At 36.9% G+C, this 21,160-nt stretch overlaps 1 protein-coding gene across 1 annotated transcript in view; it reads left to right on the top strand.

Annotated features, from left to right (window-relative positions):
* fam107b (family with sequence similarity 107 member B) overlaps window positions 1-21,147 on the top strand; it is a 43,284-nt gene extending 22,137 nt beyond the window's left edge. Inside the window, exons 3-5 of the mRNA XM_016462953.1 lie at window positions 14,374-14,551; window positions 20,432-20,588; window positions 20,670-21,147. Coding sequence (XP_016318439.1) covers window positions 14,374-14,551; window positions 20,432-20,588; window positions 20,670-20,789 — 455 coding nt within the window. The 3' untranslated portion in view covers window positions 20,790-21,147. The remainder of the gene's footprint in view (window positions 1-14,373; window positions 14,552-20,431; window positions 20,589-20,669) is intronic.
* Window positions 21,148-21,160: the final 13 nt, after the last annotated feature.

Below are 21,160 nucleotides of genomic sequence, written 5' to 3' on the forward strand. Positions count from 1 at the left end.
TTTAGGGGGGCGTGGCAGAGTCTTAACTTTGATAAAGAATATCTCTTTGGTTTTGAGACTTTAGTCTTTGCAACTTCAGGGATCATATCTATTCACGAACAGCTTGTAACACTCCAAAGAGAAAGGAAAAACTGAAATCGCATCATATGACCCCTTTAAAACTTAATTTTTGATAAGTAATATGCATTGCTAAGGACTTAATTTGGACAACTTTTAAAGTCCCCATGAAATCAAAATTAAAGTTTTTGTGGGTGTTAGTATCAATACGTTAGTCTTAAGGTTATCTATAAGGCAGTGTGCTCCAAAACAGTGAAAATATTGTATTGGCTATTTTAAAAAGGGGTGGGGCTGCTTGATATGTCCCGCCCTGTCTTCCTGTTTCAGTTAAAATGACGTCAACACATAGAGTAACGCTGCGTGTTTCTAAGCGTTTCAGGGGACCTTTAAAGGCAATTTTCTCAGTATTTAGATTTTTTTGCACCCTCAGATTCCAGATTTTCAAATAGTTGTATCCCTAACAAACCATACATCAATGGAAAGCGTATTTATTCAGCTTTCAGATGAGTTATAAATGTCAATTTTGAAAAATTTACCCTTATGTCTGGTTTTGTGGTCCAGGGTCACATATGGTGTTCTAGGTGGTTGCTACAATTTTTTTAGGTGGTTGCTAGGTGGTTATTTACTCCTGTTTTATGAACTGCCATGCAACGATCGTTGGTCTGATCACTCTTAAAACAAGCTGCATGATTTGAGGTGTTAATGTCCATAGCACAAATGGTGCAGAAGTTTAAAGGGGTCATATGATGCGATTTCAGGTTTTCCTTTCTCTTTGGAGTGTTACAAGCTCTTGGTGCATAAAGAATATTCTGTTACACCAAATACACAAAATAATGATCTTTAAAAAAGCATCATATGACCCCTTTAATAGCTAGGGTTACGTGTTTGTTTTATATCTCTAACCCTAGTGAGAGCAATAAAGTGGTACTTCCCTTGTATGAGCAACAGTAATAGTGATACTTCCCTTATCAAGCGACACTAACAAAACCTGCTGTCTGTTTTTAAGCAGACACACAAATGCCATGCAGACACCTGTATTTTTTGTCATTCAGGTTAAATGCATTTGTCTGTGCGGACAGACAGCGCTAGGTCAGCAGTCTCTTTGATAGCTTATCCTCTTCTTCATGAAGGCAACAGTTGGCTTTTGGTTGGATCACCCCTGTGAGAGGAGTGTTTGCAGTTTTTATACTGTCCTGTATATATGTCCTCTGTATTAAATTGCTTTCAGTGTAAACACTGAATTTAGTTCAATTTTGTTCAATTTTGTATGTGCGAAATTATGGATTTTGGTTTTTAAGCCTTTTTGTCACATTAAGTCATAATAAAATGGAATAGGATTGCAAATGATGGGGGGGGGAATGAGATTTAGTAATGACGAAAGATAGATTCAAAGTCATGTTGCCCACATGAGCACCATGGATCAATGTGTCAATCTCTGTGTTGTCTGTGATTTTTCATTACTTGGAATCATTAGTTAGTAATCCTTCATGTCACATCCTTATACATGCATTCACATACGTCCCCAAACATACATTAGCAAATCTCACACACCCCTTTAACTTAAGCCCTGACCCAGCAGGTGCTGGCCACAGCTGAGCAGAATCAATGGCCCCTCTTTTCCGCTCACTTTGTTCTATAGCGCACAGTTGCTGGATCCCTCAAATACATACTCACACACACCTGACCCGTTCTGGACCGTTGCTACGCCCCATATCTAGTCCTCATACAGCTGCATCTCAATAAATTAGAATGTCGTGGAAAAGTTCATTTATTTCAGTAATTCAACTCAACAGGGGGTTTAACGGTGACCTGAGCATAGAGATGCTGGTTTAGGTTTAGCTTAAAGGGATAGTTCATCTAAAAATTACAATTCTATCATAATTTCCATATAATTAATTATTACCTTCGAGTCATTCCAAATGTGTATGGCTTTATTCTGCGGAGCACAACAGAAGATATTTTGAAACATTCTTCCAAATACATATTTTTTTTGTGTTCCATACAAGAAAGGAAATCATACATTCATACAGAATGACTTGAGGGTGAGTAAATTATGACAGATTTTAATTTTCGGGTGAATTATCCCTTTAAGACAAGTAAGATATTTTGAGTTTTTGTTATAATACAGGCAAATGTCAGGAAAAACAGCTACTGATCTCTGCTCCAGTCAGTTTACATACACATGTATTCAGTCACTATGTTTACATTGCAGTTATGATCATGCTACAGCAGTTTTTTCATAGTCAACTACTATCCAAATATACATGACACAATGTATAATCAAATATTTACTTACCATGAATTAAATATTGGCAATTGTTATTTTTATATTATATTTCAGTGTTTGTTATAAATAATATTCACTCGGATATACATCATAGGAAAGGAAAGATGCTCACAATTCCCATTTCATTCCAGCTTTAAAGAATGAATGATAGAGTTTCAACTTTGTATTTTAGAGCAATTGCACAATGCATGTGTAGTTTGATTAATGTGTATACATCCTGGATTAAATTATTGATTTAGTCTGACTGAAATCAAACTGTAAACTTTATTATTGTGTGGTTTATAGAGTCCTGTATGTCATATATCTATTTAAAGTGTTTGTTTGTTTTTTGTTAAAGGTGTGGTTCACTGGGTTTTTTCTAGGCTTGATTGTGTTTATGGGGTGCAGTCTAACATGTGTTAATGCTTCGTTTAAAAAAAAAAAAAACGCATTATTTTTCTCGTAGTTTACCTTTATTCCACACCGCTCCGTCCCTTCTCTGAGAAACGGACTGATCTTTTCCTGTTTTTATGAAGCCCCGCCCTCAGAAATAGGCGATGGGCTCTGATTGGTTAGCTAGCCCAGTGTGTTGTGATTGGCTAAACACTGCTTATGTTAGCTTTTAATATACGGTTTTATCCTGATTAAAGCTTTAATACAGTACAGCAACCACATGCGCGTCCATGTTTAATGCTTCTCATAGCTATGTGAAAATAAGAGTATAATTGGAACAGGTCATTGTCGGAGCTGAGCTGAATGAGAGCGAGAGAGAGAGAGAGAGCAGAGCGTGTGCAGAGCAGCGGACGCGAGGAACAGTATTAAGAACCGCTGCTTTAGAACATTGATTTTGAAACCTGTTGCAGATATTGTTTATGCTCAAACAGCAACATTACACACTAACTAACGTTAAAAAACTGAAATGGCAATCAACCACCCCTTTAAGATGATGTCATATTCGCTGTGTGTTTATTGGAAAGCCTTTGCAGGTTCATCACATTCCAATGGTGTGACATAACTTGGTGTTGCATTCACTGAATGATCTCTATTCATGCAGTATCTCTTCCGTAGGCCTCTCTAACAACACATACACATACACGAAACCAACACAATCTGCAATTGATAATAATACCAACACTGTACATTCAATTCATTGCGGACTCATTTTACCCTCACTTATGACCGTTTTATACTCATTTGGTGTTTGGTCACAGCTAAAACAGAATCTAGTGAAGACTTGAAGCAGCAAAAGCAGAAAACGTTTGAAGTGGAAAAAAAAAAAAAGACTTGTGGGGTTGGTGAGTGAGAGGAGCAGGAAGTCGATTTTTTTTCCAGTTAGCACTAAGCCCCCACAGAATTGAGAAAAGGCACACATGAGTGTGTTTAGCAGTAGGAGGTGGTGTGACGGATGTTTGAACACGGATATGTCGACATAGTGTTATCTCTAGCATCTAGTAAGTTGTGACCCAATTCAACCAATTGAGAAATAGTGAGTATATAAATTTAGGTTGTGTACTAGTCTTTTCTTGTATATATAGCATAAATGATAGATTTGTCTCTATTGGTAATGTGGTCAGTGCAATAAGACACTCAATACCAGATCACATATTCAAAAAATGTTCTCTTTTTCTCATGCTTAAACCCATGAATGGTTGGTGAGAAGGACAAAAACTCAAGTTAACATGGACAAAAATGTTTTGTTTGCTTGTCACTTTTTTTTTATAATTTTTGACGTCTTATTTTGTCACGGGTCAGAGAGAGTATAAAAAAATGGTCATGGAAAGCTAAATTATGACAGTTTTTTTTGGGGGGTTCAAAAACCATTGAATAACATTGACTGACAGGGAAAACAATGAAATGATTAAAACAATGCATAATATGACTTACGGAGGAAAGACCTGGGGCCTCATGTATAAAACTTTACGTAGATTTCATCCTAAATGTGTGCATACGCACAAAAGCTAGATTTTGCGTATGTACAAAAGTTTTCAGATTTATAAAGCCATGCGTACGCCAGAACCTGTGCAAAATTCCCTTTGTAATACCCAGTCAGCGGAAAATTGTGCGTACATAATTCTCCACCCCGTCTCCTCCCCGAAATAGCCATATATGGAGCTTACAACGCCTAGTTTTAATATGCATAATGTCATCTGCATATCATTTCCATGCATATTTCCATCCACGTGACACCATGTTTAACGCAGTTAAGGGTAGCCTACACAACAAGTTAGGAAAATATGAGATACGGACTATAAATGGGTTTTGAGACATCACTATTCTAATTTATGCAATTTGCCTAAAAGGTAAACATGTATTTTAGAATGTTTATAGCCTATAATTTTATGGAAATAATTTTTTTGAAGTGTAAATAGCTGTCTGACTCACCGCGTCAATAACAAAACATTTTGAAAATAAAACGCGCATATCTTACAGTTTCCTTCAAATTCTGTCTTTTAAATATGGTGCTTGTCACAATATTGGGAAGAGGACGAAAGGGGTTATCATTAGGCTATTGTCTGTGCGCGACACCTGTGAACAGTTCTGCTGTCATCGGACCTTTTCAACCTAGCCAATGGACTGTTTGATCAACGAGCGCATCCTTATGTCTGTCGTTACCATCTGTGTTCCAAAGCCATCAGACGAATCAAGTTCACATCAATGATCATTATTCGTGCAAAAGTATTTTCTCAGAACATGAGTTTTGCTATTTAGAACACAATTTAAAGCGGAATTGTCATACGCTAAGCAATCCTCGCTGTGATTAAAACATTAAATCACATACCACAGGAAAATTGTTCGAAAGCAGCACATCCACTTCAAATATTTCTGTTTAAATTCATATACAAATGTTGTAATTTCTGGATAATAATTTCATGAAATTTCAGTGCTTAACTTCATTATTCAGAGAGTCATATTTAATCTAAATATGTATGTCAAATGTAAAACAGACTTTAAAATCATTCTGTTTGCTTCCTTATTTTGCTCACTCCAGTAAAAGAGTGCGTACGCATGGTCTAGACTCTATAGAGTTTCCGTATGGTGCGCACATATTTACGCGTTTATTTGTTATAAATCCCGATATGTGCTTGGAAAATTGCGTACGCACATTTACATGCCCATTGTGTGCGTACGCAACGTTTATACATCAGGCCCCTGGAGACTTCCATTTGTTAATGTGCACTTGCACACATAAATAAGTGCTTCCTTTCCCCAGTATGCAGCAGTGACCTGACATCTCATCACATGACCTAATTCTCTTTTGGGTTACTTAAGGTCAGGCCTTGAAATGCCAGAGGTCTTGCCTTTACTCGGACCGGAAATGAAAATAATTCCAGACCAGGGGTCTCATTTATAAAACTCTCAGTAGATTTCATCCTAAAAGTGTACGTACGTACAAATGCTAGATTTTGCGTACGCACAAAAGTTTTCAGATTTATAAAACCATGCATATGCCAGAATTTGCGCAAAAATCCCTTTATAAATCCTAGTCAGGGGAAGATTGTGCGTACGTGCATCTCCACACCGTCTCCTCCCCGAAATCCCCTTATATGGAGCTTACAACGTCTAGTTTTACTATGCATAACCTCATCTACATATCATTTCCATGCATATTCCCATCCACGTGACATCATGTTTACACCATGCGTCAAAGGTACATCACATTAAAGGAACACTCCACTATTTTTGAAAATAGGCTCATTTTCCAACTCCCCTAGAGTTAAACAGTTGAGTTTTACCGTTATCGAATCCATTCAGCCGATCTCCGGGTCTGGCGGTAGCACTTTTAGCTGTAGCTTAGCATAGATAATTGAATCTGATTAGACCGTTAGCATCTCGCTCAAAAATGACCAAAAAGTTTCTATATTTTTCCTATTTAAAACTTGACTCTTCTGTAGTTACATCGTGTACTAAGACCGACGGAAAATGAAAAGTTGTGATTTTCTAGGCCAATATGGCCTTTTCATTTTCCGTCGGTCTTAGTAAATGATGTAACTACAGAAGAGTGAAGTTTTAAATAGGAAAAATATTTTCCTATTTATTTATAAATATTTTTCAAATTTTCTAATCAAGTTTGTTTTTATAAATCCCACCTTTTGCGTAGGAAGTGGCGTACGCCTCTTTCAGGGCAGGTTTTGTGCGTACGCAACGTTTATAAATGAGGCCCCAGATCTTTCATCCAGATCCAGATCCATGATTTGCCATATTGCATGTCAACGACGTTTCAGTAATCAGTCCTGTTGAATTATTGACTTAGTGTTGTTTTTGACATCCACAGCCACCAGAGAGCAGCACAAAGAAAAGTTATTTTTATTTTTTATCAGTTTGAGCATGAGAATATTTCAGTTTGACCTGATTTGGGTTTATTAGTGTATATCAGAGCTCTTCTCCACAGCAGCAGATTCACAACCCCTGCGGCCACAGTGGGCATGTGTTGATGTTTTGTCTCTGCATTGGCATAATGGACTGAATCAGTTTTTATTGTTATTTTGTAGTTTGACTCTAGTGTGACGGGGTTGTGCTTTGTACAAGTGACTTGTTTTAATTATACGGACAATAGACAGCAGTTTAGGCTTCAATATTGCTATGGACTCCAATTATGTTTTGTTTTTCATATGAATGCCCACTGTGTAGTGAGGATGATGCAAGCAGTTTAATGCTAATAAGATGAAGTGTCTAACCCCTGACCCTTCTAGAGGAGCCCATAAATGTTTATTTCTTTCTCTTTCTCTTTCTCTCCTCTGTGCTGTGAAACCCCTTGGTTTGTGAGTTGTAACGTTTTCCATTGGCCCAGTTAAAGGACATGGAGGTGATATTTAGCTTAAAAATCAGTTTAGGATGAGTGTGACTGTTTTTGCTATTGTCTCCTATTCCTACACAAAAAACTCAAATTTTGCGTTTGTGTATGCATTCGCTAATTGTTAAGATATAGGATCTGTCTTTATTAGTGAATCTTTTTGAATTATGAATAAAATATCGATACTGAAATATTTAAATAATTCAAAAAATTTAAACTCTGTTGTATTGCATAGAAAATTATTTTGACCAGTATTTCAGTTAAAACAATTGTTAAAAAATTTAAATGTTTCAGTAAATTTTAACAAATAAAATAATTAAAAATAACTTCTGTTAATTGAAATAAAGCAGAAATAACATAACATATAAATAATAGATGTATAGTTACATAGAAATATATATAAAAAAACACAAAAGCACATAATCACTAAAACTTGTAAATTTGTACTAAAAATGAAGTTAATTTAAACTATTTATAAATACTGTAATAGTGTATGAATGATACCAAAATAACACTGGTTTTAATGCGTGCCTCAATTTGTAAAAAGCAACATTTTTTGTACAGTATACTTGCTCCATGGACTTTAATTGTAAGTGTATAATTGTCAATCTATTTGTTTGTGAAGACAGTTATATAATTTTTGTGGGGATATTTGCCTGGACTATTCATTTAAAGGATTACATGCAATCCGTTTCAGATCTCTAGCTGGTTAGTGGTGGTCTGATTCATTCCTGTCAAGGGAAGAGGCGGTTCATGAGAAAATGAGGGAGAGAAATGAATCGTCTAGAGGACTGTTGATGCCTCTGTGGCATGTAATAGGTGTCAGGTGGGACGTGGAGTGGGGGATGGTCCGGAAAGGCCTTCATGCCAGAAATGGGGTTTAGTTGTGTTTAGAAAAGTGTGTGAAGAATTTCTTGAGTGTTAGGTTAGAAATGACTACATTATGAAGAATAGGTGAAAGTGACAGTGCTACAGTGCCAGTGAAAGGGCTTTTGGGATTGGGGAGGGGCTAATGTACCCTCCTGCTGTGTGTAAACTGTGCCCAATAAGGGTCAGATGGTGCAATAGACTGCCAGCTGCTCCCTTCCTCCCTGCATGTCTCTTTGCCTAATGAGAGCGGAACAAAGAAGTGGCATCCTTTCCACCTTCTCCATCTCTCTGTGTGTGTCCCAGTGCTTGAGACTCACAGATAGCTTATTTTTCATCTCCAAAATGTGACCAAAATGGCAAGGGATTTTTTTGAGTTTGTCTGTTTCCTGTTATTGCCGCCCCATGTCTTCATCCAAGGTCTGTGTGTGTAGGCATTGGAGAGATGACTGGAAAAGGAAGCTGAGGGTGATTGATTGAGGTGCACACGCCCTCTGGTCTGTCCTTTTATATTGTAGGCCATAAAATCACAAAACCAAATACATATTGGGCTGTATTGTTGATTGTATTGTAGCAATCTATATTGAAATCCCCCATCATGCTGTTGGGCTCACATTTCAAGCCTGTGATTTTTGGATGTCATATTTAAAACAACCACATGACTCTTAGCAAATCTGCACAAACAATGATCTAAGTATGTAAACACTCTGAAATCATAATGATGTCGCTGTGTGATCATTTACAGTAATGGTTAGTGCTCAGAAGGAGGCGTGGGTGATTTTCCTTTTTGCAGTTTTCCAGCTTTTTATTGTGGAAGTGTGTAGGCAGGTGAGTTTGTGCAAATTTAATGCATGTGTGTCTGTGGGAGAGGGTTAATAAGGACCATCCAAGTCATTATGAACTCTTTGAGATAAGCTTGTTCCACCTTTCCAGTGAACTCTTCTTTAGTGCTTTAGTATCCTAATTAACAGTTTCTAGAATACTAGGAAATGCAGTTTCCCAATTATTAGTACTAATCATTACAGTTTACAGTTTTAATATACTGTATTTTAAAATGTAATTTATTTCTGTGATGCAAAGCTGAATTTTCAGCATCATTACTCCAGTCTTCAGTGTCACATGATCCTTCAGAAATTATTTTAATATGCCAATTTGTCGATCAAGAAACATTTCTTATCAATATCGAAAACAGTTGTGCTGCTACATCATTTTGTGGAAACATTGTTTTCAGGATTCTTTGATGAATAGAAAGTTCAAAAAACAGCATTTTTTTAAAATGGAAATCTTTTATAGTATTATAAATGCCTTTTTACTGTCACTTTCGATCCATGCTGAATGAAATATTTAGAAAAAGAGCAAATTTCTGATATTCTTTAGAATGATATGCAGTGCACAAGGTTTAACACACTCCCATTTTATTGTTAGTTCTTTCAGTGTTTGGGAATAATATAGGCCAAGTTTCTGATTTATCAAATAGGCATCATTTACATGTGGTGGTGATGTGTGCATGTCTTTAAATACAAAGCATAGAATGAGTTGTTTTTGCATCTTAGTACCAATAAATGGTCTTTTTGTATTGGGAAGGAAGTTTTGAGCTTTGACAGTTACAGCATGTTTTGATGTTGCAATGAACTGTTTCAAAATATCAAGGAAAATTAGATTTGTCATGAGAAACCATACCATAGTCACACATATTGCCTAATTTTAAAGATCTACCATATAAATTCAGGTGATTTAGCTTGATCTAACCATCTATTTCTTGATCTAATTTTAATCTTACGTGGAGCATGAACAAAAGCACTGCAGCTTTTAAACATTAATGCAAATCTGGCCGAGATGCATGATCGCCGTATGCATTGGGGTGTTAAATAAAAGCTGTCCCCTCTATGTGCTGGAACAAGGTACAAGACTGAGGACTGGCAAACAGATGCTCCAGTCCTACTTAATGAGTGAATAGATGGTTTACAAGCATTCCTTTATACTTACATGCACAAACACAGACATGCATGCAAATGTCTGCATGTCTGCATGTCGTCTCTGCATGTCAAAGACGACATGCACAAACACAGAGCATATATTTGCATGCATGTCTGTGTTTGTGCATGTCTGTGTTTATACTTACATGCACAAACACAGACATGCATGCAAATATATGCTCTGATGCATCATTATCAATACACAATCAGTGTGAAAGTATATTGAAATGACTGGTGTGTTGATGCTCAGCCATGGACACACCCGTGTGCTTAGTGTTGTGGTTGTCACCATAGAGACGTCTGTGCCCTGCACAGGGTTTGAAGAGTGCAGCTCTGTAATTAAAAGCTGGATGTGGGCCTTTTATTAAACACACTTGTCCTGCAGGGCTCCCTGTGCAGAACGTATAAGCAGTGCACAACCCATGTAGAAAGTGCTGTTGATACTGCAACATGAAGTTTGTTGTTCACACTATAGTGTTTGTTTGAGCATTATTGATAAAAAATGGTCAGTTATGTGCCTGTTAAAGTGGTAGTTCATGCAAAAAGGAAAAAGCTGTAATTATTTAATAGTCTCATATTGTTCCAAATTTGTATGACTTTCTTTCTGCAGAACACAAAAGTAAAACATTATTTTGAAACATTTTCGCCATTACAGTGAATAAACGGTTGAAGGTTTTAAGTTTCGAAAAGCACTGAAAGTGTCATAAAAATGATCTATATGACTTGTGGGCTATAGTCAAGCCATATGATAGGTCTGTGAGAAAGAAACAGAACTAAAGTCCTTTTTCACTGATAAGCTTATCAATAACCCTTTTGTGAAGATCGCTGATAGGAGGCAGCACATTCAAATTGAAAACTGAATCGGTCTGAATTGGGAACTAATCAGTCAGACCAATTTTGTGAACCGAATCAAATGATGAATTGAAAAGAGTTCAAAAGACCAATTCATTCCTAAATTAGATATCATGATTATGATTGCTGGGATAGATATCAAGATTTTCAGTGAATAACAAATAACATTTTTGGTTTACTGACATTAATGTCATAAAGCTGACATTTCAAAACTTGGAACATTTGGAAATATAGTGCAAGAGTCATATAGACTACTTCTATTATAGTTTAATTATGCTCTTTTGTCATTTTGGAGAATGATAGCCTCAGTTCCCATTACATTAAATTGAAAAGAGTGTCCAGAAAGACCAAAACAAAAAGAAGTTCATGAGGGTGAATAAATATAATGAAAGAAGTTTCTTAGTTGAAAATGAAAATTTGTCATCATTTACTCATCCTCTTGTGGTTCCAAACCTGTATGAGTTTCTTTGTTCTGATGAATACAAAAAAGATATGGGCAATGTTGGTAACCAGTTGCTGGTAGCCATTGACTTCCATAGATTTTTTCCCATACTATGGAAGTCAGTGGGGACCAGCAACTGTAACAGTTAAGAGCATTCTTCAAAAGATCTTCTTTTGTGTTTAACAGAAGAAAGAAGCTCATACAGGTTTGGAGCAACTTGGGTGAGTAAATAATTCTTGGGTGAACTGTCCCTTTAACTAGATAAGATCAATGTACCATGTTGACTTGAGAAATGAGACTTCTTGTTCTTTAGACTTTGTGAAACTTTAACATTTCAACATTGCGCTGTCAACAGGAACTACTCTTTGGCTGAATCTGGAAGGGAAGTTTGAGTGCAGATACAAACATTATACAGCGGCCTTTGACGCACAGCATTTGGATAATCGCACCATCATCCACTTCCACAAAGGTGTTCTTCCTGAATGCATGATGAAATTACTGGTTGTAAATAACACTGCTATACCATATGCACGTGCAAACATATCAGAACGGGAAATACTAAAGTTATTGCAATAAAACACTTGTGCAGCAGCTCAATTATGTGCATTTAAATAGTGACCACAGTTGAAAAGGCTGTCTACAAACATATGGTCAACGAAGAGTGTGGATTTTGTCCTTGAAGGAGTGCCACACACTTCAGGCAGTGACATAATTTACCCTTGAGGCATTAGGATAGTATTTGAAACGTCGTCGTATTGGTCTTCAAAATTAAATTATGTCATGATAAGAACAACTCAGTTGTTGTGTATCACTAGTTGTAGGTGAGGATGACATCTAGTGGTCAGCAGACGAACTGCAGCTTACAAACTGTAACCCACATGGCACAAATCCTCATTCATTCTGTAATAAACTACAATATTGGTATTATAATTCTTTTATGGTTTGATATAAATGCAGCATGTCATCTTTCAAAATAATGGCTTTGCTTGTGGCCTGAAAACCTGCCTATTTACTTTAAATCAATAAATTCTAAATCAGTTTTGAAGGTTATAAGATCATGAAAATGCTACGCACATTAACGGGTTAGAAAATAACACACATTTATGATCGCCCTGAAATATTGAATACATTCCTGTAGCCCCATCACGTTCAATATTTCTCTTCTTTTAGTAGCTCTAATCTCAGAGTTTATCCTATATATGGAAGCAGACCTGTATGAATTCTTTAGGTGGGAGTGTTCATCATTTTATTTATGTGTATTTGAGGCCACACTCTTTGATGTTTCTGTCTCAGGTGATGAAAGATTAAGCGGGCTGTTTGAGGAGCCGTTCTGGCAGGGGTGGGTGGGCTGTTAGGTAATAAACCATCAGGCGGAGTCAGAAGAGTTGTTTATAGAGCGCAGCGCTCCGTCAGAGATACAGAGCTGTAGTTTCATCTAGCTGTGGGAAGTTGTGCTTAATATCCTGAGATTTTTAATAACGCTCAAACGCAGAGATGACTACCATGTTCAGATACACCGTGTTTCCAGTCTTTCCAGGTGAGATTTGGGGGGGTTGAATGCATGCAATTAGTTGATAAATAACATGGAAATGCACTTTAAGTGCAGTTTTAGGTTAAATGTATATTAATGTATAAGGGAACGTGTAGATGCAGTGATTGAAAACTGTTTTATTCACCTTTTAGATTTATTTCAGTTCATTCAAATAGTCCTGCAAAATAAATGTTTAAAATGTCTCTCAATTGATGTAGTTAAAAAGTATTTTATCTCTTTAGTTATTATATTTTTTATTATTAATTTATATTTGTATTATTAATTATTAGAATAGTTAAAGAAAACATACTTTGTTGACCTAAATGCACTTAATGTATGATGGTTTTTGCTTGTAATTTCACAGTGTTAGGATGTGTGTCACATGGACACTGTTATCAAGTGATGAGATCATGTTTATTCAGATATAGTTTATCAGCCTTTCAACTGATATGGAGCTGTGTGCTGAATGATACATGCTTGTTTGTTACTATAAAACTAATGTCTAGTATCCGGCTATAAACAAATAACCATGTGAGATAACAGTCACATGGGTTCATCATTCATCATCTTTTATTATTACAATAAATGATAAGATAAACCAGTGAGAGAGAGAGAGCTTTATTTATTCACTGATATGACAGTTTCAGTGAAACTAAAATAATGGATTTCCCCTATATATCCTCATTGTTATTATTTTGGAAATAATTGTTTAAAAAAAGAAAGAAAAAAAATCATTGGTTTTACCTGGAGAGCAGTGATCATAATGTGATTATATGCACATATTATTTAATAGTCAGTTATTTTGTTTTGTGCTTTTGACACTATGATTTGGGCTTTTTATTTTATAATTTAAAATATTTTATAATTTTATTTTTGACATTAAAATGCAAATACTCTAGGAAATATGGTTTATGCTTTTTAAACGCTAGATTTATCTTGTATAATGTTTACGTGGAGTGTTTAATTGTTGCATATGTTGCTATGTCAGTAAACACTGAAGCTGTTGTTATGATACAGCGTAGCATGTTTTTGTCCTGACTGTGGTCTGTGTACATAGTATTTATACTTGTATTGAGCTTATAAATGGGCATTTTAAAAGACCACATTAAAAGAAAGTTAATGTGTTTTTTGCCCCATTCATCAGATCGGTTACTGTGGTTTTTTTAAAAGGAAAAATGAAAAACATATTTTAAGTGAAGTGAGTGACGTGACATGTGGCCAAGTATGGTGACCCATACTCGGAATTAGTGCTCTGCATTTACCCATCCAAAGTGCACACACACAGCAGTGAACACACACAAACCGTGAACACACACCCGGAGCAGTGGGCAGCCATTTATGCTGCGGCGCCCGGGGAGCAGTTGGGGGTTTGGTGCCTTGCTCAAGGGCACCTCAGTCGTGATATTGAAGGTGGAAGAGAGCGCTGTACATTCACTCCCCCCACCTACAATCCCTGCCGGTACGAGACTCGAACCCACAACCTTTGGGTTATGAGTCCGACTCTCTAACCATTAGGCCACAACTTCCCCTTCCCCTTTTCATTTAATTGCTATTGATGTTAAAATAGGTGTGTTTATGTCTTTTTCTCAGGTCTGGACCAGACAGACATACCAGAGGGACTGTCCCGTGCGCGGAGCATTATGGCAGAGCCAGACTATATGGACTGTGATAGCGATGAAATCGTTAAGCCCAAGAAACTCCTCAACCCAGTGAAGTCCTCCAGAAATCACCAGGACTTACACAGAGAGCTCCTCATGAACCAGAAGAGGTGATGCACATACAGCCTACATTAGATCAGTCCTCTCAGTCCTCTTTCACTGTCTTTCCTCTCAGAATTCACTTTCTTTTTTGGCAATTATGTGCGGACGTGCCATTTCTAAACTTATTTTTATTTAGGACTTTAAAGCTGAAACAGCCATCAATGCCATCCTTTTTCATATAAACATATATAAGGAAAAATTTGTTATAGAAATAATCCCTGACAAGGTGATCGGGACCCTTAAATTAAGTTTATTAGGGTTTATTTTTATTATAATTGACTGTACATTATCCCACATGGCATGAAACTAGCATAGCTATATAGGAAATGCAGTCATTACATTAAAATATTTGACCACATTTGACCAATTAGAATAAAGTATTCTGTGATAAATGCCTGTATGACTTGTTATGCGTCATATAAAGATCAATTTCTGCCAGTCCACTGTTTCACAGATGAGTTCTTAAAAAAAAAAAATAGAGTCATTCTGAAAGCTGATTCTACCTAGAGGACTTTCTGGACAAGATGAATGATTTCCCCCCGTCAGATCTGGCTGTGTTTGTGTGCTGTATCTAGGCAGACAGGAACCGGGAAAAAATGCACTGGAAACAATAAGTTTGAGTCACTCGTTTTAGTCCTCTCGTTCTTTTTTCCTCTGTCTCTCTCATTCTCATTGGTGATGAATTGCGACAGAAAAGGTATACACATGCTCCCTATTACATAAAGCAGTTTTTTCTTTTTCAGTTGGAAGTTATTAGGAAGATCCCTTGAGGTTCTTGCAGCTTTGGTGTGAATAAGAACGGATAAGTCACAGCACAAGTCATTTATGTTGCAATAAACTTATAACACACGCATTCTACCAGCATGATTACATAAAATCCTGTTCTCTGATTCTCACCTCCCACATTAGTTGAGCATGAAGAGAAGAGTTTGTAGAATTCCTACAGATATCAGAATCCTCTGTTGGGGATTTATTCCAGTAATTCCCAATTAGGTGTACTGTATGTGTATACTTAAGCAGGTTCCAGGCAGAAAAGATTTGAGTCTATGTTACCTTATCTTGATACAGATTTGTAAAAATGACTGTGTGGCTTGTGGGTGATATTTTGCACTTGTTGAGCTTGTATGGTTTAAAATACACAACACCGAGACTGCAAGTGAAATTACTTTTGATAAACATCCTATTTGGTTTCATTTACAAATAGATTTGGTGTAAGTAAAAATTGCCATGACTATATTATTATTGATAATTAGTATTTTTATTTATAATTTTTATATATTTAATAATGTTTATTTTAAATGTATATGTGTGGAAATCATGAAGAGCCTCAAGAAAGAGGAGCTATCATTTCAATTTTCACACTTTTTGTATTTTTCCTTAAGATGTTAGTGAGTCTTACTTGATAGAGAGTGGGGAATTGAGTGTGTGCGCATGTTTTGGTTTAGGAAAAGGGAACCGTTCTGTAATCTAAATGGGATTAGTTCCAGATGTGGTGCTCAGAGGGATGCTGAAAGATGTAGAGTTACATAAGAAGGATTACAGCATCCTTTTAGACTTTCTTCCCACCCTTTCTCTGTTCTCTTTCTCTGACGCCCACCTTCTGTCTGCCTCCCACCCTGCTGTACACAAACACTCGAAGTGTTTTTGTACACTCAGAATGTTATGAAATCACATCTACAGCCAGGACAGAAGGTGAAGAACACAGAGTGATGGAGAGATAGAGGTCAGGCTATATATAGTCTGTTGCATCATATATTAAATAATGTATTGAGTTGGGGGGCCGGGGTGGGCTTTTATGTAATCGAGGCCAACCTCTTCTTTGCTTTCTGTTTATTTCTGTCACTGTTCATCTGTATCCTTTTCTTTTTTTCTGTCATTTTGCCTAGCTGTCTTTGAGTAACCACACATAATGATAAAGTGACTGTTTCTAGCAGTTACCAAGGGACCAGTGTGTTCCTGTTATATAATCAGTGACGCCACACACTGGCATTCTTGAAGATGTTTGTACTTCAGAAATTCACAGAACAATAGTATTTTTAAGCTTTTCATCCCAGTTACAGTTACATGATGCAGCTAAACCATCAGTCTTAAAGGGATAGTTCACCTAAAAAATTACATTTTTGTAATAATTTACTCACCCTCATGTCATTTCAAATTTGTATGACCGACTTTCTTCCAAATATTATATCAAAAATCTAGTGTAGCGTTAGTTCTGGCAGGTCACGTTAGTCAAGCTCACATCAGCTGACTCTCAGATGCTCACCATCAACCTATGGGAATACGACACCTATCTAACCATTCATATATAAGGTCCCTCAGTATTATCAGCAGTTTTCGCATTACTCAATAGCTAATTACCCTCCTCCATCCCCAGCTCCTCCTCTGTCAGTCAGGATTCAGCCTCCTGATTCTCCTGTGAATCAGACTAATTCTAAAATGTGTACATAACATTATTGAACTTTAACGATAGTTAAGGGGGGGCGGGGGATCGCTGCTCTCCCTGCATTTATCCATGCTAGGCTGCATGGATGCGCAGGGAGTTCTTGCCCAGAACAGAACCATACCGCCAATCCAAACTGTATGCTAATTGTCAATCATCTTTGACGATAGTGGTCCTGACAGAACAACACTGATGGAAATGACATGATGGTGAGTAAATGATAGCAGCATTTTAAACTATCCCTTTACACCCAGTTTTAGCAAGATAGTTTGTTATTCTATAGACACGTCACTCGAGAAATTTCACTTGTTTACTCAGACCCGCCCATTGTTCCTGTTATAGCTGAACGACAAAGAGAAAACAGCCATAAAGCCACACCTATGGACAAAAGCACATCCTTATCTTAATATTGGCTTGAATAAAGACAATAACTTTCAGAAAACTCACTGGTCACAAGATGCCAATGAAGTATTTACTTTGGAAAGGCTGCATTTACACATTGTTAGAGCCTGACTGTGGTAATGGGGTTATTTTTTAATTTATTTTTTAAACATTTTAGTTTAGACTAGAATAGTTTAGACTCAGAGTAGAGAATAGTCAAATAACAAAATGACAAAAGCAGAGTTTTAAGACCAGTTGGATTGTAGTTCTATATTTGGGATGGAAACAACATATATTAGCTTCTGCTTGGCAACACAGATTGCTAATGGATTTAATCATTAATAAGAAATGTGCCCTGAATCATAAACCAATCATTGTTTCCTCTTATCATGTTTGTGGAATATATCTGATCTGTAATTGGTCTCATAAAGTTACCTGCACAACAGACACATTCCACTCATGTGATCAATGCCTGATGTGCTGCTGTTGTTCTTACTTCTGAGAAGAGAGAATAGTTGGAGGGAGAAAGTAAAATACTGTTCAGAAACTAAATCAGTGACATGACACACAAATGGAGAACAGACAGAAGTGTGTTATTTTTTTTTTACACTCACCTGGCAGAGATTCTCATAATTCCATTTTTTGGAGCCATATAGTTATATAACTGCTGTCCAAATAGCCAAAACATTTCATCTCCCATTTTCTCAGCTCTGATATTTTCATCTGCTCCTCTCATTTTTTCTTCATAGTCTAGACAAGTCTACAAGTTTTGGAAGGATGGACAAAACTGTTGACATGTCTCTGGTGTGCCAGGCAGAGAGCTGGAATAAGTTGCTGTCAGTGTTTTAGTATTACTTATGTAATATTTTATTAATATTTAGAATTAACTTTCTAGTAGTTTTTGTGCTTTTGTCATTTTTATAATTAAATTAGTTATAGCATTACTTTTTATTTCATTGTTTTAGTTTTAGCAGTTTTAATACTTAAACGTTTATTTTGGTTGGTTTTAAAGGAGACATATTATGCCCCTTTTTACAATATGCAATATAAGTCTCAGGTGTCCCCAGAATGTGTCTGTGAAGTTTCAGCTCAAAATACTCCACAGATCATTTATTATTTATTATAACATTTTGAAAATGCCTATTTTGAGTGGAAGTAGAAACGCGCTGTTTTTCATGCATGTCTCTTTAAATGCAAATTAGCTGCTGCTCCCCGCCCCCTTTTCCAGAATAGAGCTGTGCCATTACAGCTCGTACCTGCTAAAAAAACATAAACCATATTAGTTAAAACTTCTGATATATGGTTTTCTGAGAGCACACATCTGAAGCACATGTACAGAAAGCGGCTGTCACAGCATGTGAGTACTAAACTAAGTTCTCTTTCAAACACAAGTTTACGTTAAAAACACACGAGTTACAAAAAACAGTCGGTCGTGTCTGTGAAGGTAAACAGCTGGGAAATAAATAGCATGTTTATTTTAGATCTGTGTGGCAGCAGCAATATACATTAAATAAATCAATAAATCCAACAGTGTTCTGTGCTCGTCAGTGCAGCCAAAGACAGAACAGTTAGCAAGCTTTGCTTAAACTTTTGCCATGGCATTAGAACTGCTACACCGTTGTCGCTTGTGAAATCAAAATGACGGTGCCATGGGTGGAAACGTGCAGATTAAGGGGTGGTAATATTATTATGAGATGCCTTTGCAACGTCACTAGGGGAGCAAAATCAGACGCGCTTGTTTTTTCCAGACGCTTGCAGAAAAAGGCTTACCAAAACAAAGTTACTGGGTTAATCTTTTTCACATTTCCTTGGTTGGTAGATGCACCGGGGACCTGATTATAGCACTTAAAACCTGGAAAAGTCAGATTTTCATGATATGTCACCTTTAAAGATCTAACATTTATATTTTATTTTATGTTAGCTTTATTTCAATTACCAAAAAATATTTTTTAATAGTTTTAGTTAACAACACTGGTTGTTGTTGTAATAGATAGATGGATGGATTTTTATCATTATTGAATTCATTATAAAATCAGTTGACTATTCTAAATATGTGTTTCTCTGAAATTCATTACATATGAACTAGAAGTGTTTCATAAACAACTGGTTTCTGGCTTGTTAATTTGGAGAAACATGGGATTGAGAATTACGCAACAAAGATGTCACAGAAAAGTACTGTAATTTAAAGAGTTAATCTCCATACGCTCTAAATGTAAACCAGCCTTTGGTCATCATAAACCAATTCCAATCCCTTAAACCCATCCAGGAATCCATCCATACTGGATTACAGTATGTGGGGCAGTCAGGATTTTCACAGCGACATCTTCACAGTCATATTTTGTAACTCTATGGATTATTATCCCTAAACTGTTCAGGAGTCATCTCCTCTTTTGCTCTCATTAAATCAGACCTCTGATCGAAATGGAAGCTGTTATGGTTTTAAACTAACCCCAAATCCTAAATGTTAAATTTCAAAGTGCCGCTTTTGTGCTCAAATTATGAAACTATCTGATGAGAGGTGTGCTGATACTTTTCTAAGCAATCAGACTTATATATTTTTTTTTCTGGTGACTGATGATAAAATGAACAAAAAGTCCCATAGACTTGCTTTGAAGGAGGTACCTGAGCCACATCTTACGGTGCATCTGAAATCGCGTACTGTCCGAGTAGGTACTACATTTGAATTTGAACTTCCTTTGCAACCGTTAAAAAAGTATGTTCTGTATAGTATGAATGTGGGTAGTATGAATGTAATTTGGACATACTATATCCGCCATGTCATGTGACCTACCAGTGTCAGTTGCGTTGCTTCACTGCCATTCATATATCCTCTCCCATGGCCTCATGGGATAGTAAAGTGTCCATCGAATACACACTTCAGAATCTCGCCGGGAGTAGTAGGTCATCCGGGTACTTCTTGCCTACCGTTTTTGGAATACTATTCAGACATAATACATCATACTGTCGAGTTTTGCAGGGCCAGTAACCACACAGTTTTTCATAAACTCAAAAATTCTGGATACTTATTGTCAAGTGTCTCATCGTCTCGTTGTTTTTCTTATCACAGGGGCCTTGCACCGCAGAATAAACCAGAACTCCAGAAAGTGATGGAAAATAGGAAGAGAGAGCAGGTGCTGAAGGCTCAGAAAGAGGAGCAGGAGGCACACAAGAAAAGGTCAGACCTTGAGATCGAGCTCATGAAGAGACGAGAGACCCTCGAACAGGTATGTTTCCTCACACACAAAGACATAGACGTATAATGGGCATATCCAGAAATGATTGACTGAAATAGTCTTCTCGTTTAGCTGGAATTGGAGCAACATAAGAACGAAGAGGAGCAAGAAAACACCCCAGAGTTTGTCAAAATGAAAAGCAATCTGAGAAGAACCAAACAGGAAGTGGACGGGCAGGAGCGTACCACCTAGAAACAGTTTCCATGGCACATTTGTTTACATGGTAACTGGACTGTGGTTTGTGGGGATTTCCTGGTGTTCCTCCCCCATGTGTCCCTGTGAAACAAGTGACTGTAGATGAACGGTTCCTGTTGCCTGCTCGCAGACACAACCAGTATTCACGCTGCATCTTTTCCTGAACAACGATCGCAAATAAAGAGGATTGACACGCATACACACAAACTATTGCACATGGGCGCAGCCTCTTTGCTACTGGTTGACCGGCTTCAAAGAACATGCATGGCGGAACAAACAGAGACCACATTATTACTTTGTTGGGTTTTTTTTTTTTTTTTGGAGGGGGGGGCACATTTTTTTACTATTTTTTTTTAAAAACCTGAAAT

This window comes from Sinocyclocheilus anshuiensis, unplaced genomic scaffold (assembly GCF_001515605.1).
Source record: "Sinocyclocheilus anshuiensis isolate Anshui unplaced genomic scaffold, SAMN03320099.WGS_v1.1 scaffold949, whole genome shotgun sequence".
In the NCBI taxonomy this organism is placed as follows: Eukaryota; Metazoa; Chordata; class Actinopteri; order Cypriniformes; family Cyprinidae; genus Sinocyclocheilus; species Sinocyclocheilus anshuiensis.